This window comes from Mixophyes fleayi, chromosome 6 (genome assembly GCF_038048845.1).
Source record: "Mixophyes fleayi isolate aMixFle1 chromosome 6, aMixFle1.hap1, whole genome shotgun sequence".
Classification (NCBI taxonomy): Eukaryota; Metazoa; Chordata; class Amphibia; order Anura; family Limnodynastidae; genus Mixophyes; species Mixophyes fleayi.
The window spans coordinates 58073672-58101355 of record NC_134407.1 but is presented as its reverse complement, the minus strand read 5'-3'; the positions used below and the strand labels follow the sequence as shown (position 1 = coordinate 58101355).

The window sequence follows — 27684 nt, the reverse complement described above, 5'->3', positions numbered from 1 at the left end:
TGAGATATTTGCACAGTAAAGTGATCAATCACTCTATATTGTGTTTGTTTATTGTAAAGGAAGCCCTCATTAGTGAATAAATAGTGATAGATCCTGAAAATGTCACAAACAAGATAATTTCTCTGGTACAGAGCATATAATTATCTACCCATTCAGTGCACATATTCTAGACACAGTGGAGGCTGGAAGGACCCCTGTGTCCTTTCACCCCTCAGTGAAACTTGTACTTTCTTGCAGGCTTCAGATTTATATACGTTTTCTTCATCTCTTCACTCTCCGGTTTCTTCATATCTTTGTACCTCTCCCCCTTTGTGGTGACCACTTGATTGTCAATGTATCGAACCAATTTCTTAGGTGCCTGGAGTTGCAAAAGTAGAAGGCAATAACTTTTTCTGTTATTTTATAAATCTATAATCAGTTTAAAGAACCTACAGCAATCCTAAAATCTATGACCCTAAACCATGTATAGCTAAAATAATATATACTTCAATTAAAAATAGGGACTAATAATACCATTGAAAATAAGTAAAAAAAAAATCAAAATAACTTAAAATGTATCAATCTAATAACATCTCAATAACAAAATAAAGCAGATGTGCATTAATATATTATGAATTTGGAGATTATACACACTTACTAAATCTGATGAAAATGAGTGGTAGTAACGGGTCACTATCGACATCAAATGATGTTAAATCACCAGGTTTTGTCAATGGACGAGTAGAGAGAGAATCTTAGTGCAGACATGTAAATGTCATGCTGCAGGTGTAGAGGTGCATGTGTGTAATAACCATATGTATATACATGATGTGACGCCCATCCATGGAAATCTTGGAATGGCACCAGGGTAATTATCTGATTATGAAGTGTGAGTGTCAATCTGCATATGAAAAAAAAAAAATTAAAGATGAAAGTAAAAGAGAACTTTTTGGTCCCTGCTATCTTCCCATGATCTCTGGGCCACCAATGCTATAACCGCAAACAAATACCTTGAAGTCTAGTGATGTGCCTGCTGCAGTGTTTAAAGTCACCTTATATCCTGTAGCATAGACACTCTGTTGCTGAGGCACATTTAAATAGGGCAGTATGAAGAAAGCACAATAGGATGCTCCAATACAAGATAATACACCCGATGCCAGTCTGCAGCACCTAGTCTCAAAACCTTGGGGTAGCTTTCACGCGTTTCATAATCTCCTGATCCCAGTCTCAAATAAGCTTTCTACACTGGAGCTCTATTCTCAGATCTATGGTAAGTGGATTTCACCTGGACAGTTAGGTCTCAATATATAGAGCACCACAATGTGCCTTCCTGAATAAAAACAACCAAACCCAACATCTGTTGGGAACCAACTAATCTATGTACTTTTTAAGCAGTTTTAGGAGCATCTTACTCTTACCTCTTTAGGTACCAATGGTCTGTGAGTCTTTTTGTCTTCTTCATTGTCAACCATCATATATCTGAAGAATTAAAACAAATTGTAAAAGTAACACCCAAAACAGATACTCAAACAATATTTATTTCACATATTGCTTTACACTAAGGATTTTATGTTGCATATGATACATATTAATATAACCAAGAACTAAAAAGTAAAATATACAAAAACAAGGTGAACTGTTCAAAAACACTATTATTGTTATGCAAAGATAATTTAGTATTTCACCATTTTGTTGCTTACTTCTGTAAAATGAAATCTTTCAAGTCTTCTTTTTTTGCAGCTTTTTGAAACTCCTGAAAAAAAACATAAATTGGGAAATACCCTATAAATTCAAACATAAGAAATACATTACAAATCACATTACCTGTCTGGGCCCTGTAAATAATAATTTATACTTTAATATATTACCTTCATAGTCTTGCGTTTGTTATTTTGTATAATCAAAGAGCCTTTAAATCCACGTTCACTAATCTAAGTTTTCCAAATGTTATTGTATTTCAACTTGTTACCTTGTCCTTATAAATATATTTTACAAGGTTACCACATTTACTGATGTAATACATTGGCCAGAGTTGGGGCTTCATTTGCCAACCATAGTTTTTCAAGTCTTTCCTAAATAAAAATAATAGTTCCCATACAGCTTGTGTGCTAGCATTGTCTGCACTGAGTTTGTTTAGCAATCCTAGTATACATACAGTATAGGTGGGGTTTCATCAAGTGTACCCCAGTATATAGCAAACATTGGCTTCATATCATCCGTCCACTATCCTTGAAGCTTAGGGCATCTCCAATCATATAAATGAAGTCTCCATTGTACAGATGACATTTAATACATTCCTTATTTGTGCACACACTGGGTATAAACAGTCTGCACGGGGTGTAATATATTCTGTGAAGAACAAATATTTGGGTTATTTTATGGAAAACGTTTCCTGTGTTTTGCAATATATAATCCCACTGGTCATCGAATATTATCCTAAAATCACTTTATCATTTGTTTATTGTTTGAAACTTCACCTCCCTAAATGTACGATATGACAACTCTTTATATATACAGCAGAGGTGAAGCCTTTTGTGCCACAGTTCCCATACCAAACTCAGAGTTTAAGAAATCTATAAAACAAGTAGGATCAAATTCAGTCTGTACATTTTCAAATGATTTCAATTGTTTGTATGCAACTGTGGCACTGATGAGAATATTTAATGTGGTAACTTCAGAGACAAGCGTGGGGTTAGCTGGTTCCACCTCTGAGATCACTTGCGAAACAAGCAGAATAGATTTCATGTTCTCACTGGGGAGAGCAGCTATAGTCACAAATTCGGAGGTCACTCGCCATTGTCCATGTCAGTATTTCCTGACAGATGTGCCTGCGTGAGAACCAAGTGGTGGAACAGCTGTTGCTAGTGGACTAGCCCATGACGAAAGCTCTCCAATTGTATCACTGCTCCGCTAGGCACCAACACCTTATGTTATTTTTTTTAATAACTGAGTAGCTGTGGTGTTGTGTTAGAGGGGGATTTTGGTACACAAGGTATAGAAGAGGTTCAAAACAAGAGGCTAAAAGCCGGAGCCACAGTTCACATTAAGCACAAAGCTTCAATTTACCTAAATGCCGTCCAATGTGTTTAAAGCACAATACAATATATGATATGAATCTCCCTACTACACGTCAAGCCATCCTCCCGACGGCTGGGGTACCTTTTTACTATGCTCATCGTGCTGATAACAGGAATACACCGAAGGTGTATTCTCCGGCGCACTGGTAATACTGACAGCTTTAAACAGTGACCGGAAACCATGGCGAGGTATGAAGAAAGCGGCAGGTAAGGATGACGTCACTTTCATGCCGCATATTATGTTTGCTGTTCTTAAGGTAGTAATTTAAGGAGGCACCAACTGCACAATGTATTAGGCTTTCTAAATAACATTGTACAGGCAGCGGCTCCTTAAAATAGCAGCTTAATAACAGCAAACCTAATGTGAGGCATGAAAGTGACGTCATCCTTACCTGTTGTCTTGTTCATACGTTGCCATGGTTTCCAGTCACTGTTTAAAGCTATCAGTATTATCAGTTTGCCTGGGAATACACCTTCGGTGTATCCCTGTCGGCGTATCTGGTATCGGCGAGATGGTCATCGTTTTAATGACTACCACCGCTCCTGACGAAGTCAGAGTGAAAAAAAACATATGTTGGAGCAGCTTGATGCAATCTATGTGAGGCGCAGGTCCTTCACCATATCAAGCCTTGGATACACCATAGAATTGTACCTGCATATATTTTTACTGTGCCCATTGACCGTGAAAGTTCCTACTGCCAGCTTCTCTGCAAGTAAGCTTTTATCCTCGGTACGTTTTAATGGCTTTCCTTTTGAGGTTCTTTATATAAATTATACTACACTATATTATCCACCCCCGGCTTTTTGTATGTGAAATACATATCTACCAATTTTACATATGAATTAGGTTCAATTCCCACAGGAAGCTGAAGATGGATCGCCTGTTTCTAGAGACAGAGGGGCTTCTCACTGAAGATCACACCTGGGGAAAGCTACAATACTGTAGCACTCTTCTGAAGACAGTTGTTCCCTAACCATAAAATGCATATTATTACACTTCTCCTATGCATGTAATTACTTGGAGCAGAAATCATGTTTGTTAGTCTCATAGGATGTGTTTAACGAATCACATTGTCACCAACCTGTGGCTCAGATGAATCAAATGTCACCTCTCTCTCCACTATAATCTGTACTGCATCTTCCATATTCCCTTTAGCCATAGAGAGCACTTTCTCAGCTTGGTGTATAGTGCATGCTGGGAACATCTCCAGCAGTATATCAACATTCTTTATCAAATCACTATTTTCCTGAGAAACAAAAAGGAAATTGTAATAAGACAGTTTCAGCATACTGTGAGCAATGAGGATGTTATGGACAGTGCCGAGGTTGAACAGATGAAACTCTCACTTTATAAGTGGAGTGTACATGTACCAGCATTGTTATAGATAGCTCATTGTCCTATGTTTAGTGTGACAATTCCTCTTATTTTATAGCGGCAAAAACACATTTGCTTCTCGCATGTATTTGAAGATTAGGGCTTTGCATTTGTGACAAATTAAGTCAATTTAACTTGCATAAAGTGTCATACATTTCTGAACAGACAATATTGTACAGCCGCCCTTCATTCAGCTGAAAGCACTAAGGGCTAGATTTACTAAACTGCGGGTTTGAAAAAGTAGAGATGTTGCCTATAGCAACCAATCAGATTCTAGCTGTCATTTATTTAGTGCACTCTACAAAATGATAGATAGAATCTGATTGGTTGCTATAGGCAACATCTCCACTTTTCCAAACCCGCAGTTTAGTAAATATACCCCTAAGAGATGGCAAGGTTATCTTTCAAGTATCGATATTGCAAGATTATACAGATTGCCAAGTCTACAAAATTAAATCACAAGCACATCACACTCAGCATAGATGACCAATTTGTAATCTTAAAAGTCCCTGTCAACATTATGAACACAGCCTGCTCCACATACACAGCAGCACTATATAATGAAAGAGCTCTGGCTTTAGTATAGAATTTATCTGAGAAAGACAAGACAATGACAACACCAAGCTCATCCACCCCCTCACCACGTAATATTTTACCAGCTATTACTACATAGTAAAAAGAGGTCTTGAATGATCAATTATATTGTGGTTACATTCTGAAAACCACTTCATTTTCAATCATTGAAAAAACAAAACATATAACCTGATCTAATAATTTAAATGTCCCTCATTCATTGTCCATAGCAGCCAGATAGTTGCTTCTGTTTTACAAATTGTCGCTGACATTTATCTAGTGCAATGTTACTGGTTGCTAGCGTCAACACCAACTTTTTTTTTTTGCACCATATCTTATATAACTCTCCCCCATGGTTTAGTCAATGGAAAGCAGTGAATAGGTTAACATTCAAAACATGCACTGGAATAAGATGTAATATAGCCCAATTAGGAATTATAAGGGTTGATACCACAAGCTCTTTGTCATTTTCTTCTCTTTAATTACTCTAATATCGTTTGTAAAACATATAGTTTAAGCTTATTCATGCCTTTAGGTTGTAAGCTTTTTGAACAAGGCTCTCATTCCTATTATGCCTCCGTTGGTGTAAATGTTAACATAATGTAACTGTTATAACGCTCAGTATATACTAGAGATGCTCGGGCTCGGTTCCTCGAGAACTGAACACCCGAACTTAGGGGATCCGAGTACCGAGCCAACTGTCAAGTGCCCTTGGAATTGAAAACGAGGCAAAACGTCATTGTGACGTCGTCGGATCTTGTGAGTTTTGAATTCCTTTTTAAGATCCAACATAGCGAGGGGTGGGAGGGAGTTCAGACCCCAATTTTTCTTTTTTGCCATTGCTGTGTGCCAATGTGTCCTAGATGTGGTAGGAACTTCCGTGTGTTCCAGTCATTGCTCTGTCGCTTACCATCCAGCCAGGTCGCTGCAGTATTTGTCCGAAAGTGTATGAAAATAATATTGTGACCTGTGAGGTGGTCAAAATTGACTGCAAATGACTTGAAATTAGTGTTACTGAGGTTAATAATAATGTAGGAACAAAAAAAAGAGCAAAATTATGTGATTTTAGCATATTTTAGGATTTCTAACAAATACAAAACCAAAAACACACAGGGGCGGTTTTGCCAAAACCAAAACACAAAGCTAATCCAGATCCAAAACCAGTTCACGGGGCTCAGTGAGCATCTCTACTATATACTACTACACAGCGCTGCAGGTGATGTCAGCACTTTATAAATGAATAATAAAAAGCCAGGAACACCAAGCTTTGTCTGTGTGTTATTTTGTTCGTTTTCCTTTTTTATTTACAGACCTGCAGACTAAGACGGTGCTATATATAATGTAATACAGCGGCCCTACAGTATTCTATATTGTATTTCTGCATTACACTGCGTACCTGTGCTTCTGCTCCTTCCAATGTTACTTGCAATCTATTTTCACTGGCTTGAGTGCCACTAGATTCTGCAGCCACAAATGAATTCCCAGCAGATGTTTCAGGGGAACAGTTTGCTTAAATACAAGAAAATGAAAAAAATGCTTTAAAACACTTGCAAGTAAATTATTTGTGTTAATGCCAATAAAAAAGCCTAACTTGATTACTATACTGAAAAATAAAGTCAAAATGATACTGGAAACAATTACAGGTAGTTACAAGTCTATCATGATAGGTGCAGAGAAAGAGGCAAGTACAATTTAGAGAAATGTCATTACAATTTTCCTGGCCGGAGAGTACTGTAAAGGAAAGACTGATATACATAGGTACATACATTATATATATAGTGGCAAAGAGGCCTATTTGCCACATCTCTCCTGTATAGGGACAGGTGAGGTGCTGGGGAATCTGCAGGGGAAAGCTGTGTACAGGGTTAAATCCTTACACAGTGCAACTCCTAGCCTGCACACACACACAGGTGGACTAATGCAGTAATTAGATCAAAGGGAGGAGATTGGTGTATTTACCCTGTCCTTTCAGTTGTTAGGTTTGACTGATGCTAAACAAGTTGGCCAGTGGCTAGAGAGCTGGACTGTGTTAGGCTAGGTGCACACTGGAGCGTTTTCGTCCAATAATCGGGCAAATCAGCCGACATGATGTTCGGTCGAAAATCGGGTTAGTGTGTGTGGTGACACGATGGTCAAAAGTCGTTCCAAAATGTCGATTGTCAGCTCATTTGGTTGGCTGTACTGTTGAATATTTTCCGACCAATCGTGTAGTGTGTGTAAACTCTACGGAGATTGTGAACATTAGTGCATAGAGTCGTGTTCTTTTCCGCCAATGCTAGCAATGAATGTTCCGGTGAATAAATGTATAGAGTGCTGTAGAAGGAATAATTCATTTGTTCGTTCCGAGACAGAATGTTTCGTTTCAGAGTCACAGAAGCTAACGAAATTCGTTAGGACATGTGGATAGCTATAACAAGGCGGTTTTAATCAGTGTGACAATAATGAATGCATATTGTGCTGGTATTCTCTGAAGACTGGAGGACCAGATGAAGAACACAGATCTGAAGGTAAATCGTGTCAGTGTGTAGGCATGAATCGTCAGACTGATCGGACCTTCAGTCGTAGATACAATCATTTGAGAACACGTCGTTCAGAAAATTCTTCAGTGTCTACCTAGCCTAAGACTAGCATTAGGGTCATAAGGCGGTGTAGGCAATATGATGTTGTTTACTGGTGTCATCCTGACAAGTTTGCCATTTATTGTTATGTGAACAGTAAAACACATTTGATTTCAAGCAAGAAGCTGTTGGTGTCTGATGTCTGTGGGGTGTCAGTGTCACAAGTTCAACATAAATATAAAACCACCTTCCATTGCAGCGCTCTCCACCAAACTGAACTGTCAGTGATGTAGCCGTTACCAACAGGGGTTTTTCACATTTGTGTGATTTGCCACTTTATAGCTGAGAAAGGTATCCACATCTTATAATCTGTAAGCACATTATTATTGCTCTTTTTTTTTTGCACAGGTAAATTCTCATTTTGGCATCATATATATATATATACACACACACATACATATACAGTACAGTCATGGCCAAAGGTTTTGAGAATGACACAAGTATTGGTTTTCACAAAGTTTGCTGCTTCACTGTTTTTAGATCTTTTGTCGGATGTTGCTATGATACTGACGTAAAATTACAAGCATTTCATAAGTGCCAAAGGCTTTTATTGACAAATACATTAAGTTTATACAAAGTCAATATTTGCAGTGTTGACCCTTCTTTTTTTCTCTGCAAGTCGCCCTGGCAGCTGTCCATAAACTTCTGGGCCACATACTGACTAATGGCCGCCCATTCTTGCCTAATCAATGCTTGGAGTTTGTCAGAATTTGTGGGTTTTTGTTTGTCCAACCGCCTCCACTGACCACAAATTCTCAATGGGATTAAGGTCTGGGGAGTTTCCTGGCCATGCACCCAAAATTTCTGTTTTGATCCCTGAGCCACTTCGTTATCACTTTTGCCTTATGGCAAGGTGCTCCATCATGCTGGAAATGTCATTGTTCGTCTCCAAACTGTTCTTGGATGGTTGGGAGACACTGTTCTTGGAGGATGTTTTGGTACCATTCTTTATTAAAAATTGTGAGTGAACCCACTGCCTTGGCTGAGAAAGAACCCCACACATGAATGGTCTCAGGATGCTTTACTGTTGGCATGACACAGGACTGATTGTAGCGCTCACCTTTCCTAATCCGGACAAGCGTTTTTCCAGATGCCCCAAACAATCCGAAAGGGATTCATCAGAGAAAATGACTGTACCCCAGTCCTCAGCAGTCCAATCCCTGTACCCTTTGCAGAATATCAATCTGTCCCTGATGTTTTTCTGGAAAGAAGTGGATTTTTTGTCAGCCTTCTTGACAGCAGCATCCTCCAAAAGTCTTCTCCTCACTGTGCACACACACACCTGCCTGCTGCAATTCCTGAGCAATCTCTGCACTGGTGGTGCCCCGATCCCACAGCTGAATCAACTTTAGGAGAGGGTCCTGTTGCTTCTTGGATGTTCTTGGTTACCCTAAAGCCTTCTTTACCTACTGAACCTCTCTCCTTGAAGTTCTTGATGATCCGATAAATGGTTGACTTAGGTGCAATCTTACTAGCAGAAATATACTTGCCTGTGAAGCCCTTTTTGTGCAAAGCAATGATGACTGCACGTGTTTCCGTGCAGATAACCATGGTTAACACAGGAAGAACAATGATTTCAAGCACCACCCTCCTTTTAAAGATTCCAGTCTGTTATTGTAACTCAATCAGCATAATACAGTGATCTCCAGCCTCGTCAACACTCTCACCTGTGTTAACGAGATCATCACTGACCTGATGTCAACTGAAATGCAGTAGAAATGTTGTTTTTGGGATAAAGTTCATTGTCATAGCAAAGAGGAACTTTGAAATTAATTGCAATTCACCTGATTACTCTTCATGACATGCTGGAGTATATTCAAATTGCCATCATAAAAACTGAGGCAGCAGACACTGTGAAAAATAATATTTGTGTCAATCTCAAAACCTTTTGTCATCACATATATCTATAATATAAATGTCTAGTGGTGTGTGTTAGTCTGTCTGTGTGTGTGTGTGTGTGTGTGTGTAAAATATAAAACCAAGCTGCAGCGCCACCTGCTGGGCGGAGTTATACACTGACCTACTAAATTCTTAGTGTGTGTGGGAAAAAAAAATCAGAAAGGGCTGAAATTTGGTATACTAAGATGTTTTTAATTTGTTAATATAATTTGTGAATTGTTAAAAGTGTTTATAAAGATTTAAAAAATATATATATATATTTCTTGAAGGAGAAGTGACAGTTGGGAGTGGTTGGTGGTTGCCGGGGGTGACAGTGGGGAGTGGTTGGTGGTTGAGGCCTGGGCTATGGCCCAAATGCATGACAAGAACCTTTATAACACCTTAAGTAGCTTGATTTGACTAGAATGCATGAGTATCATGCACGGGTTAACGTGTGTGTATATATATATATATATATATATATATATATATATATATATATATATATATATATATATATATATATATATATTTACATACAGTATATTTTTTTTTATTGATAAACAAATTCACACACATCTAAACACAGTCACAAGTGGTTTAATTTCAGCATGTGATGTGGAACCATGTATTCTTGGAAGCATTTTGACAGCATAGTGATCAGTAATTCAGTATGACAAATGCTGTTAAAATACTTGTGAAATGCTTTCAGCATCTGGAGACTTATCTCAGTGCTGCTATCAGGAACCTTTGGATTTGGTCACCAGCAAGGAGATCTGCATAGAATGCTGTGTGCAGGTGTCTGACTGCACAAACCCTCAGAGATTTACTATAATATATCCTTATTTACAATAGGGGGTATAATAACCCTTGCATAGAATTTACAGCAGGTGTTACATTATCCTATATATAATTTAGTGTAGGTGGCGCAGTACCACAACCATCTGAATTATGGATGCAGTAAGGATTAAGGGCCTGTTCACACATGTATTTTCTCCATCTGTAATCTATTGTGTTTCAGATGAAGATCACAAGAATCCAAGCACAAGAGGAAATCCTGAATGCATTTGCCTAAACAATACATAGTTTTTCCCAAGAAACGTTGTACAGATACCATTTACCGCATGATCTCTTTTCCCAAAGTGCTTTGTATAGGGTGGATCAATGATCACTATGCACAATGATGTTTTTTCTGTGGGAGATCTGTTTGCACACTGTGCGATCACATACAGAAGAATTACACTTGTTAGGGGGGAAATTCAAATCCCTCCAGATTAATGCCGCGATAACTATTACAGTTATTGCAGTAAATTCAACCCGACTTTCTGCTCGCGGCTCAGGGAGCTGCGAGCAAAAAGCCGGCGTTGAAAGTACCATAACAACGGTATTTAAATGCACTATTACTGTAATAACTAATAGCTGTAAAGGATCGTTCATAGGGGGAATTCAATTGGCCGTGTTACTGTAAAAAGTAACGTGGCCAATTGAATTCCCCCCTATGAACGATCCTTTACAGCTAAAACAAGACCATCATCCAATCATAACGTCTCTGCCATCTAAGAAACTATAGGGGGTATTCAGGTAGGATTCGCAGTTGTGTGTGTAAAGTGCCATTACGGTACCACAACATCACAGAATTCTGTGCGCACCCCGGGACCCTTGCAGCCGCCCGTAATTGCGGCCGCGAATGCTGATTGAATATACCCCTATATGTTTGTAGTAACAATGTAGGTTCTCTATATGACATACAGTAAAAGATGTTACCCTTGTTCAGTTTATCAATGTCGCTCTGATTAAATACTCTTGTATAGAATATAAATACAATGATGACAGGGCAATCATAAGCAATCATCAGTTCCCCAATTATTTTCTCTCAATGCTCAGCCAGCCAAAAGTCACAAGACAAATCCACTGACAGGGGTAACAAAAAACAACAATGACAGCCTCAATGCATTCTGCACATTAGCACTATGAAAAAGTACAAGACCTATGTATCTGTAATAAATAACATTTATTTATTCTAAATAATGTACACATTTAAACAGACCCAACTCACCTGTATTACGAGCTTCACTTAGCTGTCCTGATAGTGTGAACATCATCTCATAAACCTTTTCACTGCAAATGAAACAACGCCATGTTACTATAAAAACTTACGTGATACAGAAAACACTGGCTGATCCGAAATGAAAAGGCATCTTGTATCATCCATAAAAACACCTGTATATTCTCAAAAGCAGGACCGCAGTTGTTGTATTGTAAGCAACTCTACTTAACCACAGATTATTAGGTTCCCTGCAATGTCTTAATAGGTTTATGGTCAGAAACTCTGATTTATACAAGAAAAAGACTTGCATGCATGATTTGAACCTTATCTTTATAAAAGATAAACTTCTGAAGCTTGTATATGCCCATTTTACTTCATTATTAATCAGTAGGTAGCAAAACATATAATATAAAATGTAGCTAATTATATGCTGACCATTGTTGGGTAAGAAATGATATGCTATGCCCATAGAATTCACAACCACTGATTTGCATAACCATGCTTCTTCTTGCAAAATTGCTGGTCCTAACTTCTCCCGTGGCTTTTAATTTTCAAAACAGTGAACACAGTTATATATGTTAACCAAACCCCATGGAGCAAGACAACCAATTAAATATATACGAACTTAGTGTGCAGTGCAGAGATAGCATGTCTAGTTATATATACATATGTCCACTTAAAGAGCTAGTAAAGGCAATATTTGGCATTAATAAACATAAAAGACTATATTACTGAGCAGAATAATGCACAGGAATGGGATTATATATTTGTTAAGATATGCTTTTATTTTTTGTCTGACTCTGATGTATTCTAGACCACCTCCTTCACACAGTTAACAGTTTTGGTCAAATGGTATAAGTCCTACGTCTTGTACAACCCCTGACGCCTCTATACGTCACTCTCTGAAATGGACCCTTCGTTTCAAATATCTTGGGGTGTGGATGTCCCGTACATTCTTCAGCATTCGCCTATCTCGCAAAATCTCTGTTCAGGGACATTGGCAGGCTCATTTCCTCATTTCTGTGGGGAGTTAGGAGGGCTAAATTTTGTTTGTCTACACTTTGCAGATCCAAGGCAGATGGGGTTTTGGTCCTCCCGAATTTTAAATTATACTAGTATGCGGTATGCATGATCCTTCCACTCCACTGTGGTATCATTCCTCTCTTCCTGCACCCTGTAAATTACAGGATTATAATATGTGGCGAATATATGGGATTACTTCTATAGGGCACTTGTACGAGACTGGGGGGTAAATGTATGAACATGCGGGTTCTTCAACACCCGTGTGTTCAGCGATTAAATTTCAAGCGGCGCTGCATTGTAAAGGGAAACTTCCCTTTACAATGCAGCGCCGCTTGAAATTTAATCGCCGAACACGCGGGTGTTGAAGAACCCGCATGTTCATACATTTACCCCTGGGTGTTTAAAGACCTTTGCACATTTGTCTCAGTGCCCTAACTCTACCTTTTATTGCTACCTCCAATTACGACATGCCCTTTACTCAGTTTTCCTCCAGCCATCCCCACTCAAAACCCTGTTGCACACAGTGGGTACTAGGAATACTCTTTCTGTTCTATACTCTAAACTTAACTACTCATTTGCCCTGGACAACTTAGATATACTTAGGTCCAGCTGGGTGGTAGATTTGGGCCGCCCTCTTACTGATGCGGAATGGTTTCACGTGCTTAAAAGTCCACGCAGTGTCACGTCCTGCCTCCATTACCAGTAAATTCACTTGTTTATTCTGCATAGGGTCTATCACACCCCACTCGGTTTGTCACAGATGTAGTAGCGGCTCTGAGTGGTAGCGATGAGAGAACCGGAGCTGTCACGATGAAGTACACTGGAGATGGTAAGAGAGGTACTGGAACAGCGATGGTTTAGCACAGACCACGAACTGAGAGCAGACTGGAACACAGGCAAACCACAAGGAGAACAGGAACCAGACCCACAGGCTGCAGGAAGTGAGCTTGAAGAACAGGCATCAGACAGGTGAATCCAGGAGGTTTAAATAGTGCTCTAGAAGTGCTTAGCCAATGAAAAAGAGGGAGGAGGTCCTGAAGTGTAATAGGCTTGCACCTGCACAGACTTGAATATAGCTGAATGAATGAACTGGAGAATGTCTGATTCTGGGACATGGCAGTTTCCAGATGGAGTGCAGGTAACGAGACAGGTACTATCTGTGGGACCGGAGCGTTACACTGGGTCATGACAGTGGTCTATAGTAATTTACATGTGTTACTGTTAGAATAATTGCACATTTTTGAATAATTCTTAAATGTACTACTTTGGCCATTTGAAATGCTGAGCAGTATAAAACATGGCTGGAATTCCATAGTAGGAGGTAAAGCAGTGACGGCTGCCATAAGTCCAGTAATCTACACAGGTGATTTGATGGTGGTGAAGAGAATAATATTAATTTATATCTAAGCTGCATTGCTAGAGTGCAAGAGATTGGCAACACCACAGTATTGGTTTACATAAACAGTATTATTGGGCATGGAGTGGCATAGTAGGGCTATCTGGTAACATGAGAGAGCTATAAGGTGACACGATGAGCTTAAATAGTGAAAGAATGGGCTATATATTTGTATGATGGAGCTTAGTCAGATAAACACATCATACCACCATAAGTAAGTGGAGATATACATGCCTAACATTTCCAATCTGGGAGGACTCATTAACTAACAAAAGGGGACTAACATTATTTTAGGTTATATATAGAAATGTTATATTGTAAGCGCGCTTCATTAAAGTGTGTGTTTAATTGTTTATAAAACCGTAATAGATGAGAAGCCTTTTTGTGTTTTTATTTTTTCATTCTCTGCGTACAACAGAGGGTGTGCTCTTAAGTCGTCAACAGAACAGAAAATCATCACAGAGATTAATTACATGCTGGTTAATCTTTTTTATTCATGCAAGTACACACTAGGCGCCATAGATTTGACTCTTTAATCATTTTACAACTATATTACACTATTTGGCTATACCATTATTTTTAGGTTAAATGAGAACATTTTACAGAAGATATTATATACTTTATAACTGTAATTGCTCGCCGCTTCATCCACTGCACGTCACCTGGTTACATTTCTATTCTCCAAATATAAAATTGATGACATCACTACTCACCCAGAAGACAAAATATTTTACATACATACAAGCTGTACTATAGGTGGTACTATACCCCAGATAGATTGTCTAGAATGTTTCCCACTGCTACTCCGAGCTGTTGGCGGGAATGTGGCCAGAGAGGCACGATGCTACATATATGGTGGACCTCTCCCCATATGATCCCTTATTGGAACATGGTCCTTGCACTTATTAATTCCGTATCTGAACAACAGATCACTAAGGATCCCTGGTCGTTCCTTCTCTCTCGCCCTATCCCTGATGAGACAGCCCCTTCCAACAAGCTGATATCCCACATACTAGCTGCTGCCAAATCCCTAATAGCTAAACACTGGAAATATCCTAACCCTCCCTCTATGCAGTCCTTACGGAACTACATCTGGCATATCGCAAGCATGGAGAGTATTACATGCTACCTTCACGATAAATCCTACAACTTTGAGGAAGGTTTGGGCCCCGTGGTATCTCCAGCAAAGCCGTAGCCGTTTACCCCCTGTAGCTCTCTCGTCCTCTAATGGTACATAAACTCTGGGCCGTCTCCGGATCCTCCAGGTTGGTCGTCGTGCGCCATGGGTAAGAGATCCATATATCTTGCCGTCTACTTTTTATTATTTATTTTATATGTTGTTATTCTGCAAATATGTTGCTTACAACCTTTTTTGTAATAGGTATGGTGATTCATTTGGGGTTTGGAAGCAGCTGCTAAAGATCCCTTCCTCCCGCCCTTGGCCGAATTATGTCCTGTTGGATGACATTGGCTAACAGGTAATGAGTGAAGCATTGGACTCTTAATTGCAGACTAATACTCCGGAGGATACTTCAGAATACAACCATTGGTTCGCTTTGAAGGCGGTCATGAGGGGAGCGGCTATACAGGCTGCGGCTAGAATCAGACGCTTCCAATTGGAAGTGCTTGAATCTTATGAGGCTCAGATTGTTGCTTTGGAGCAGCAGCACAAGCTCAACCGCTCTAACTCTGCCATTAAGGCGTCCCAGACTAACCTCCATAAAATATTATATTCCATTGCGCTGCTGCAGGTCAATAATGCTATAGCCTGGTTAAACCAGGAGTTCTACACTGTGGGGAATAGAGCGTGTAAACTTCGTAGAAAAAATACCATTAATTTCATTAAGGCTCTTGCTGGTCTCCGGGAGTCTTGTATCGCTAACCCGCTGGATATCGCTAACCAGTTCGCCAATTACTACGCACAGCTTAATAATATACGCCTAGACCGCTCCCAATCTCATCCCTGCGATTATAGCTGATTTCCTAGATCCTCTTCAACTCCCCTCTCTTGTTCCCGATACATTGGCTGGCCTGTGCTTAGCCTGGAAGGAGGATGAAGTCCGAGGGTCGATAAAATCCATAAATGCGCCGGAGTCAGATGGCCTCATAAATAGTTTTTATTTCGCTTCTCAGGTGGAGCTCAGTCCAGAACTTAAAACCCTCTTTAACAAGTCCACTGAATAACCTTATTTACCCAAAGAGATGATGGAAGCTAGAATCGTCACCATCCCCAAGCGTGGCAAGGATCCAGCTCAATGCCAAAACTATAGACCAATTAGCGAAACTGATCAGAACAACGCCCGCTATCAATTGCACCCACATTGGGCAAATGCATCACAAGATCTGCTTATTCGCGGACGATGTCCTACTGTTCCTAACCGAGCCTGGGACCTACTTCCCTGCCCTGCAGGAAGTCCTCCAGGCATACTTGGATTTCTCTTATTACAAAATAAATGCCACTAAATCGGAAGCCATGGAGATGGGATTCCCACACCACAGGATGTGCTTCTCTCCCTACAGTCTGATTACAATTTGCACTGGAGATCCTCATCTCTTAAATATCTGGGAATCCACATTCCATCCCACCCTAAGTACCTCATATGCTGTAACTATAATCCGCTCTTACATCATTTCACGACTCTTACCAACACCTGGGCGGAGTTGGAGGTTCATGGATCAGTAGGATAGCCGCACTCAAAATGATGCTTTTGCCAAAAATGTTGTACTTGTTCAGATCCATACCAGCTTCGGTTCCCCACCAAATTCTCAACAAGTTCTATCCCAGCGCCTTGTAAGTAATGTGGAGCGGCAAGCGCCCTAGAATGGCTAGGTCTCGTTTGTTTCACCCTAAATTGAGAGGTGGTGTAAACTGGAACTTTGCCAACAAGACGTGAGGCTCAACCAACTTAAATACTGGACAGTTTCTTACCCACACAAACCATCAGTCTCCATAGAGGCCCATGTGGAATGCCTGTTTCTGATAGAGGATTTACTTTGGTTAGCTAGCCTGCCTAGCGTTAGAGACACCCTGGCAAGTTGGGTCAAGATTGTGAGACTGACCCAAGAATTTTCCCTTCCCTCTTCCCTTCTTGCAGTGGCTTCCCTCATCCCGGACCTACGCCTGGATCTTTGGTTCTCCCGGGGAGTTATTAGGGTCTCATGCTGGGGGCGTATCCGCCTGGTATCAATGTCTCCTGACAGCGCCCGACTATTGTAAGCTGCAATCTGACCTTGGTCACACCCTGTCGGGTGAGGACTGGGATCATATCGTTAAGAACGTTTACAAAATGTCAAAATGTATCAACCATTCGGAGATGCTCATTAAAATGATTCACAGATTATATTACTGCCCAGTCAAACTGCAAAAAATCGTGCCCACAGTCTCTCAGTATCGCTGGAAGGAGTGTGGGGAAGCCGGTTCCCTCTTCCCTATTTTCTGGACTAAGTGTATTAACTGGCCCACTCTTGGCTTTTGTAGGAAAAGTTAATTACTGTGCCACACAAAGATAATAGGTGAGAAAAAAGTCAAAGAACTGGAAAGTAATTAAGACAATATAGCATTTTTTAACTAAAAGAATCATAATGACTAAGGCAGTCGTATCTTAAAAAGGCTGATGAAAATTTAGTCAATGCTCAGGTCTTACGGAGAATGAAATGTGTGATGAAGAAATATTTAAACACTCTGGAAACGTGTGTGCTCCAGACGTCCATTGTAGAAGCTATTGTGTGTAGAAGCCAGAGTGAATGAAGCTGAAAAATGAGAATATGTGTGGGGTATTTGCCTCACTTGATTCTCACACCTAAAAGGCACTAATGCCTGTTACAAATTGGAAATCCTAAGCCAGGGTCTGGGTCATTTATGTATTCATGCCCACAGCAGCCAAATAACCATAAAATGGCAAAACACGATTAGTTTTACCACTAAATTAGTTGGCAATGCTTTGTTCAGGCATAATGTACATTACAATAAAGCCACACATAGTGGTAGGTGGCAGAAATAGTGACTATAAGAAATAATTATTTATAGGTAACAATAGGAAAGTACAAAATATACCTGACTTTTAAAAGGTTTGTTTTTCACTGATTTAAATATTCTGTAAAAATATTTTCATGTAATAACATAGAAAGTAGCAGCCATTTACTTGCTCTCCTAAGATAAAACTAAATATCGCCAGACATTATAGCCAAATTACAGTCGGCTACCAGGGCTTGTCAAGTCAGTTGTATCAACAACATTGCACTGAACAGCATTTCCATTAACAATTCTCCAGGCTCTTATTCCCTTAGGTATAGGTTCTACTAGAGATGAGTTTCATCTCAACTATGTAAGTCTCATAATAAGGAATACAATTCAGCTATTGACATTGAGACAATACTCTGGCCAAACAGGTAACACTCTACCTGCCAATATCTGCAAATCCTGGAATGTAACCCTCCAACATTTCCACAAACGTTTCCATCTCAAAGTCTTCTTCTGAGGAGTCTTGGGACCCCAGGTCTTCTAATACCCCCGTGACATATGAAAAGAACACTTCATCCATAGCACTGAGATGAGAAGGGAAAAGTCAAAACAAGGCATACACAATTTATGAATGAATTTATCGAATATAAAAAACAAACAAACCCCAAAACACAAACACTTTCATATTTTAGTATTGTATTATTAATACTTACAATTAACATTATAAAGTGTTAAGAATACCCTCGCCTGAACATGACCACTGACTGAATTCAGATACAGTACCCATCTTTCCACCTTAGGCAAGCATTAATGGACCGGTCACCTACACACCGCGGCAGGGGGGAGTCATCTGCTTAATTCATGCGCATGTCACTAATCAAGTCCCTAAAAAATTAGTCAGGCAGTGCCTCTGTGATGTCACTGATTCCTAGTAAACGGATAGGCGGCATACTGGTTTAATCCATAATAGATGCCTTCACTGTATTTAGGCCACAGGCCCACATGAAAGATTTTCAGTGGAGAAAAAAACCTTAAGTCAATTATGTACTGTTTGTAGGTTGTACACAATAAAATAATAGTCCTAACCCCCAGCTACCTTCGCCATTTTCAAATGTCTGGAGTTTGTGTTCTCTTTGCATCTCTCAAAATGCTGAATGACATGGGCGTTTGAATGAGTGGAGGGGGCAGCCATGCCCTGTCCATGAGCAATACATACTTAGAAACCTTATAATAAATCGCTAAATCCAAAGTACACAGACTTTTCACTACAGATTTGTACAGAAGTACAGAGTGATGAAGTATTTCTACAATCACAAACGGGTAAAAAACAAACAAACTCATCATTCAGTGATGAAAAGCTGTCTACACAATACAGAAACTCAGGCAACTAGTCCATTTTTATTAAAGGCAGCAACTGTAAGGAAAGGAATTGGGCAAATAAACTAAACCTGTCCAACGTGACAGAGATAAACCTTTCAGTTACTGAAGTTTGGTATGCTACTTAGCTCAGTATTAATGACCTATAGTACTTGCTCTAAATCATCAAAATGTGCCAAAAAACAAAACAATTTACTAACCATAAACTGCACAGTACTAAAAACAACAGGTTTATAATTCTGTAATTAAGACTGTTCACACGTTGCAAAAAGTTCTGTCACGTATTAATACAAGAAGATCAATATTCTAGTTAGCATACTTCTGTCTAAAGAACGGCATCCAATATATATGTGCTAACCATTTTCTATAACAATGCGGTTGTCCACTGCAAAATTATTACTGCAATAAGTAACATTAAATCCACCATTGGCACTTTTAGAGAGAAGATTAAACATCTGCAGCTAGAACATTACTATCCAGAAGACTAAACTTACCTGAGATCAGCATCAGGAATATGGGCCTGTATGAATCCAGTTAGTGAATCTCGAATAATATTTTCTAACGACATCCCCTTTTATGTGTTCCTAGAAAATAATGAGATGACTTCGCAAATGAGATCATGTATTCTATCACAATGAAAAAGATGGCAGTTTATTAAACTAGATATAAATATATTCACATTACAACTTACTGCTTCAAAATAGGAATGTAAGAAAAAAAAAATTAAACAACTTCTGTGCAAATTTGTACAGCAACAGTACTTAAAAATAACCTGAATTACATGCCGAATATAGAAACTGATGAATGAAAACTGACATTGCAGCCTGAATCAAATCAAGAGGTCTGCATTGCCAACAAGCTAGAAATACGTTTTTAAAACACATGGGATAAATCATAATTGTTCAGCTTAAAGCTAATGTCATATTGAATATGACACTAATCTTCTCTATGTTATTACATATAACAGGCAGTGTAAGCACCAAGATCTCACATAAGCAGGCAGTATGAAGCGGGCATATCCGCACTGTGATATAACTGGGTAACAAATGACAAAGAGAGCAATCTATATCTTCAAGACTGCACTGTACTATGCCAATAGAAACACCAGTGATTACTTGCAAGAAAACCCCGAGACCTTTAAAAGACTCTGAGTAGCTCTCACACAGCACCCTAATGATATAGAATAGCCAGTTACCACTAACTCTAAGATAGTATACAAGTTATTTAAGGATAAAAAAAAACAAAAAAAAACCAAAACACAACATAAACATACACAGAATAAAATCCATACATTTTACTATGACCCCCACACGTATTTCCAACCGATAATTTATACACAAATGTGGTATTCCTATAATCATTACAAATAGAATAAAATATAGGGTTATATTTTGGTGGTTTGTTGAATTAATCATGTAAACATTGCTAAAAGGAGAATCATGGAAAAGGATTTCCTCACCTCTTTATTTTTAAATAGTGTCAGTAAAAATGACAAATATCTATACTCAGCAGTCCAAGAAAAAAAATTCAATTAAGTGAATAAAATAAAAGTTATTTCTGGCACAAATGACACAGTGCTAAATACATTTCCCTGGCTTCCTGAGATGGCACATCAACCTAAACATCGGGCACTAAAAGGTGAATTTACATGTGAGAACCCAATAATGCCTACGAAAGTGAGTAATAGGTAAAGTATATCTTTTTTTCTTAACACATAAATATAAAGGCATACAGTGAATGATCAATAAATTAATGTTCCCATTGTGACTTATATGTTAGACACCAAAGTTGTCATGACTTCATACTGGATTCTGTCATATGAGCCATACAGTGTAGTCAGCACTTTTGGACCTGAGCTGCATTCAGTGACTACAGATAGGAAATAGTGAGCATTCCTTGTATTACATATACAATAAACATTACCGGGCATATATTTCCCAACATCACCATTAATAAGATTCAATTACGGATGGATACAATTTTCAAAGAACCTAGGCGAATTACAAGGCTGTGGCACTTGCTATAATACAGGAGATTTGACATACCACTTTATTGAAAGAGACTGTCTAAAATACACAGATATTTGTAGTAAATATTTTAAATATATAAAACGTAGAGAGCACTTCTCTCTAAGTTTATTGCTAAATCTTCTACATACAGGCCTAAAGGGATATCCTACCACCAAGAACTTCCATTTGCATAAATACAGGGGAGCTGCAAGGATAGCCTTCTGGCTTGTTTAAAATATGAAGGGGCATATTCAATTGTTTGGCGTTACAGCCAAAATTAACGTGCCCCGCGCACATACCGTTATTACGGTACTTTTCTCGCTGGATTTCAGCTCACGGCTCAGGGAGCTGCGAGCTGAAATCCGGCTTAATATTACCGTAATAACATTAATAGTTTTAACACCGCGGGCATATTCAACAATTGAATATGCCCCAAAGAGTGGTAAATGAAGAGAGGCTTAAGGAGTGGAACAGGTACAACAATCAGCAAACCTGGCAGACCCTACAAAGGCTCCAGTAAAGATATGTATGATTTAGATTGTATTTTAACTCCTTCGTCGCCACTCAAAAATACATTTTACATTTTGGGTTCAGTTATACTTTACCTTTTCACATGCCTAACCCATACACACAGTGGGGGCAGCCTTCTATTTAGCCCACAGCCTTTTGTGCCTCCGCGATATTACGACTTCCTAGTGAATGGATGGCTCCACCGTGTGTAGGCGACATGTACACTTTAAAACATGTAAACCATTATTAACATATCAAAAATTAAAACATTTGTCCTCATCAAATGTTAAATGTGGGCATTTGCTATTGCCACATAAGAACATAATATTTCTGATTTTCAAGTCATGTTTGTTTTGTGTTTTCTAAACACTTTGAAAATGTCAGTAATACGAGTATGACAGAGAAAATGTTTCCTGCACTTGCAGCAAATCTGATGTAACATCAATCAGATCTCTGAAACAGCTGAAAGATCAAAGATATACTTGACAGAACCACTGAATCCTCACTCCAATCAGTCATGGTCTTGTGCGACTTTACAATTCAGTCTAGCAGCTATTAGACTAACTGGTAGTCAATGCAGTAATTAATACCAATCTGATGTAATCTATTCTAGAAGAAAGCTGTTCAAGTCATAGTTCTCTACATAGGACTTGTCTTGAACATTTTGCAGATTTAATTTAACACTTGTCACCAAGTCAGAGAATACAAAGCTTTGCAAGACTTTTGTATTTTAAAAGGATTTGTCGACCCAGTTGTGATAACAGCAGCACAAGCTGAAAGGTGCAAATCTGCATTAATACCTCAGCAACCAATCATGTCTAGTACAAATTAGACTCTGGGGCTAGATTTACTAAAGGACGGTTTGATGAAACTACCAGTTTCCTGTGATTTTTCTGGTGGTTTTAAAACCGCTGGATTTACTAAAGGCCAAACCGCCAGTGAAAAGGCTTAAAACCACAGTTTTATAAATCTCCATCCTGATTTTTAACATGATCAAAATACAAACTGCCAGATTTACTAAGCTGATGTTTGACAAACCGCCGGGGAAAACCCACCACAAAAACTGGAAGTGTTGACCATAGCAACCAATCAGATTATAGTTATCATTTATTTAGCACATTCTAGAAAATTACAGCTAGTATCTGGTTGCTATGTCTTTTCCTTTTTAGAAGGTTTGATAAATCTGCCCCTAGGGCTCAGTTACTAAAGTGCAAACTCACAGAATAAATGTTCCTTTTGTGATGTCACTCTAAAGTGTCAAACTTTGACGTGTAGTTTCACACTTTCCCCTATACGTATTTTCAGCTCTATAACAAATTTGTAAAGTTAAAAGCAGATTGATGCTATGAGACCAGTTGCAAGCTATGATGTGGGTGTGTACCTTGAAATACACTCAAGCAATCCTTCTTGAGCACATACAGGAGCATAGGTCTGCTTTTTTGTGGTTCATAATGAAAGCAAATGTCTGATTGGTTGCTACAGTTTACCACAGATTTGTATTACCTTCTCGTAGCCCAATTGTGATTTCTGTTGGTGACCAAGACACAGTCACTATAATACTACTGTGGCTTCTTGCTTACATTCATAATTGAAGGAAATACTACATTTCGGGGTTAGTGAAAATAAAAATATTTTATTTCCTTCACACTCACTGAAATCTAACCACAGACTCTCAATGGGTCCGTGGATCCAGGTTAACAATGCCTGGTCTAAGTTCTCTATCAGACTTGAATTAATTTTGTAAGGAGCCAATTACTTACCAGTATTTTTTTTAGAGAGCATAAGGAAACCCACACAAGGAAAACATACAAAGTAAAATGGCTTTGTACATTAGTAGACTTTCTATTGGATTCTGGGAAATACAGGTAACAAATGTAGGGATGGAAACTCTGATAACTGGACACATAAGAAGGGATTGCAACAGAGTGTGGATGATCATAACTGCATGATTTTAAATTGTTACAGTGTCTTGTATTAGATATGTACATATTCTGGAGATGTTTCTTAGAAGAATATAACATGATTTGGATATTGATTGGATATGGGAAACAAAGGACAGTTATGAGTCAATGACGATACCTAGGCAGTGAGCTGAAAGGGCAAGGTTTACTGTTGTGATGTCATCAGAAGTCTCTTCTTATGGCTGGTGGAAAGATTATCAGCTTAGTTTTTGAAAAACTGAGCTTGAGGTGGCAAAAAGTGTATCCAACATGAAATGGCAGAAATACATACAATAACACAGGCCAACAGTGATGGTGAAGGATCCAAAGAGGATAGATTTAAGTGTCATATGCATATGTGATACTGCACCTTAAAGTAGCTTATTAGTTTTGCAAGAAAATTAGTACAGACAGATAAGTACAGAGTGCCTAGGACTGATCCTTGTGGTACGCCAACTAATACACAGAGAGGAAGTGGATCCAGATTGTGGCAGGGTCACTACCTAAGAGCAAAAGATCTTGTTTTATATATCTATATCTTATACAGTATATTTTTAATATCACTAGCCAAATAATCATACATTTAAGTATACAACTACACCGTACACATTTTAAATGACTATGTCTACTCTGTACATACTACAATTGCAAATATAGCAAGTTGTTCTTTGTATACCACAGTAGGGCACACATTTCACAATTCCAAGTTTTAGTACATGTCATACATACTTCCTAAATAGCTACAAGGTTCATTCCAACCAGCGTCCTATCTGTGTGAAATTTGTACGCTCTCCATGTTTGCATGGATTTCCTCCCACAGTCAAAAAACATACTGGTAGGTTAATTGTCTGCTGACAAAATGGACCCCACAGGGTGTGTGTGTGTGTGTGTGTGTGTGTGATGTAGAGAATTTAGACTGCAAGCTCTAATGAAGGGACTGATGTGAATTATTCCATATTCTCTGTAATACAGCACTATATAAGTAAACAATAACAATACAGTTGAAAAATGCCCTTTGGCAAATAAAGTATTGGCATGCATAAAAAGGAGCATGGATGCAAGGGAAGACAGTGTAATTTTGCCAATGTATAAATTGTTGATAAGACCTCATCTTGAATATGCAGTACAGATCTGGGCACCACTCTATAAAAAAAAGATATTTTGGAACTAGAAAGAGTTCAGAGGGCAACAAAATTGATAAAGGGTATGGAGTCATTAAGTTATGAGGAAAGGTTAGCCAGTTTAGGCATGTTTACTTTAGAAAAGAGGCGTCTAAGGGGAGATATGATTACTATGTACAAACACATTAAGGGTCAATAGAGAGAACTTTCATGGGAACTTTTTACCCCAAGGACTATACACAGGACACGCGGTCACCCCCTAAGGTTAGAGGAGAGGAAATTTCACAACCAGCAAAGGAAATGATTCTTTACAGTAAGGGCAGTCAAGATATGGAATTCACTGCTAGGGAAGGTTGTGATGGCATATTCAATAAATATGGTTAATCAAGGGTTAGACAAAATTTTAGCAGAAAATTCTATCCAGGGATACGACCATGTTTTAAAATGAAAGATAGTAGTGGATATAGGGAAATAATAGGACTGCAATATTGGGTCTGTAAGGATTTTTTCTGATTGAAACAGATTGGCGGTTGCTTAATCTGGATCAATTTCAAATATAAGCGAGGGATCGCAGGAGATCCAAAATAGGTTGAACATAATGGACTGGTGTCTTTTTTCAACCTCATCAACTATGTTACTATATTGTAACTAGTGCAAATTGTTAACTCTTCATGACTACCTGAAAATCAGCCATGTGCAACTGTGATATGTGACCCTATGGGGCATATTCAATTAGCTTTTGGATTCGCGGTAACGCGCCGGAACGGCCGCGAAACGCAATACACGGTACCGCAATAACGTGGATTTTCGTTCGCAGCCCATAGGGTTGCGTACGAAAATCCACGTTAATGCGGTACCGTAATACCCGCAAGAACGCGCACTTTTCGCGGTAACGCGCGTCACCGCGAATCCAAAAGCTAATTGAATATGCCCCAATGTGTGTTCAAAGACACTGTAGCCATTTACCCTTTGCTTAATTCTACACACAACCATGTCGATGTGTGTGCTATTGGGAACGGTGAATAAAATTCAAGTATAATGTGAACATTCAATAATTTTATCATACTAAAACTATTTTAGCGCTTTGTGATACAGTGTAGTGTTTCTTATCCAAACATTTGCCAAAGAAGTTACCTACTTATTGTACAGATCTAATATACCTATTCAGCCACTTGACAGGGGAAGCTTGTATGCTGCATGTAATGTTTCATTTGTATCTGGATTTAACCGCCAGAGAATATATCACCCCAACACAAACATTACAACAACAAGCCAAGAGACATGGCGCAGAGCAGATCATGTGACTACATGAGATCAGCAGCTATACAAGCTCCAGAAGACTAAATCCGACCAGAGCCATAAACCTGCAGCCACTACTGAGCTGCACCGTGCATATAACGGTCTAACAACCTGCTCTTGTTCAAACCTACCGCTAATATCCAGGACACATCCAGACCTGCAGCGCCGCTCACCGACGTCACTTCCCTTACTTACAAAGTACATGAGACCGGAGCCTCGGGCGGCCATATTGGATTTGGGCAATGCACGATTTATCCTATGTTACAACTATTAAAGGTAGAAGAAGGTGAGCATAATTTTGTTTTGTGCACGCATCTTGACAGAGGTAATCACTTCTGCAGCTCCCTAAAGAACCGGAAAATATCTAATAACAGCCGTAGGTTCCAGGTCAGGAGCCGCCAAAGAGTGGGCAGAGGCGGCGTGGGTAATGTTTACATACTGCATCCACTCACGTCACATTGTTAATTCTCACATATGTGTTCTGCCCTAATTTTCATATGAACAGCCCTCTCCCCCCCCCCCCCCCAAGTAGAAAGACAATATACAGATATTCTGGAATAATGACACACATGACAGGTTTTGGATTTATTATTTTTAGTGTCTGTTTAACTCTGCTATTTACCAACCATCAGTACATTTACTGACTTTCAGTTGAAGCAGGTTGGTACAAAAACAGTTGAGATCACTGCAAATATGGCACTATATTGTTACTAGTATATTACAAATGGTGTTTGTCACAGCATTGATTTTGTGTTTGGTAGAGTCAACATTTGTCACCCTCTGTTATCTAGTTGCTACTTTCATTTCTGACTCATTTTATAATTATATAGTCTATTGTCCTTAACAAATGTTTACTAGATAAATACTTCTAAACTTGTCAGTAAAAACAAATGGTTGGCAACCTAGTAACGGGGAACTTTTATGGAACATTATGTCCAAAATCTCATGATACCTCGTGACAGATTCTGTAATACAGAGGTGCCCAAACTCAGTGCTCAAGAGCTACCAGCAGGTAATCTATATGGCTGGGTCAGTAATTATTCCACCTGAAAACATGACCTGTTGGTAGTGCTTGAGGAATGGATATGAGCACCTCTACCTGAATCCATTTTTTCTGAATGGTTTACTGTCTCTCTTGATGCAATGTTTTACAATAACTGGCATTGATGGTGGTTTCGGTGGAGGCAAAATGTACAGTACATGCTGAAAGGAGAACTCCAGTCAGCCATGGTAATAGCAGCAACATTATTGCTTTCACAGCAGAATTTTAATTCGCAAACCACTATATGTTGCCACCCCCCAAGACAGCAGTCCCCCTTTCAAACACCTGTCATAAATGCAAAAGCGTTCTGTCAACACATCCCATGCAAAGTTTTCTCTTAATTCACTTGATGTAACATTTAGTGTATGCTTTATTTAGGCCTACTAAAAGTGTTGATTCTAGGTAGGGGCGCAACAGGGCCCCTTACCAAACTTTGGGTAACATCCCCCACTCTGCTCT

At 39.0% G+C, this 27684-nt stretch overlaps 1 protein-coding gene across 5 annotated transcripts; it reads right to left on the bottom strand.

Moving 5' to 3' along the window:
* CUEDC2 (CUE domain containing 2) lies at positions 1-26526 on the bottom strand. 5 transcript variants are annotated; one of them, XR_012693368.1, is made up of 10 exons: positions 26315-26526; positions 19799-19888; positions 18368-18511; positions 11557-11618; positions 6401-6513; positions 4139-4303; positions 1680-1732; positions 1398-1458; positions 638-880; positions 277-358 (listed from the first exon to the last, which is right to left on the bottom strand). XR_012693368.1 is itself a non-coding variant. In XM_075216616.1 (9 exons), exons 2-9 carry the CDS (start codon positions 19870-19872, stop codon positions 212-214), a joined length of 819 nt encoding a protein of 272 aa, XP_075072717.1. In that variant the 5' UTR covers positions 19873-19888; positions 26315-26520; the 3' UTR covers positions 1-211. The 5 variants fall into 5 exon arrangements, 4 of the variants coding, with proteins under 4 accessions (XP_075072717.1, XP_075072720.1, XP_075072718.1 ...); XM_075216616.1 differs by lacking the exon at positions 638-880 and having other exon boundaries at positions 1-358; positions 26315-26520; XM_075216619.1 differs by lacking the exon at positions 638-880 and having other exon boundaries at positions 1-358; positions 4166-4303; positions 26315-26520.
* Positions 26527-27684: the final 1158 nt, after the last annotated feature.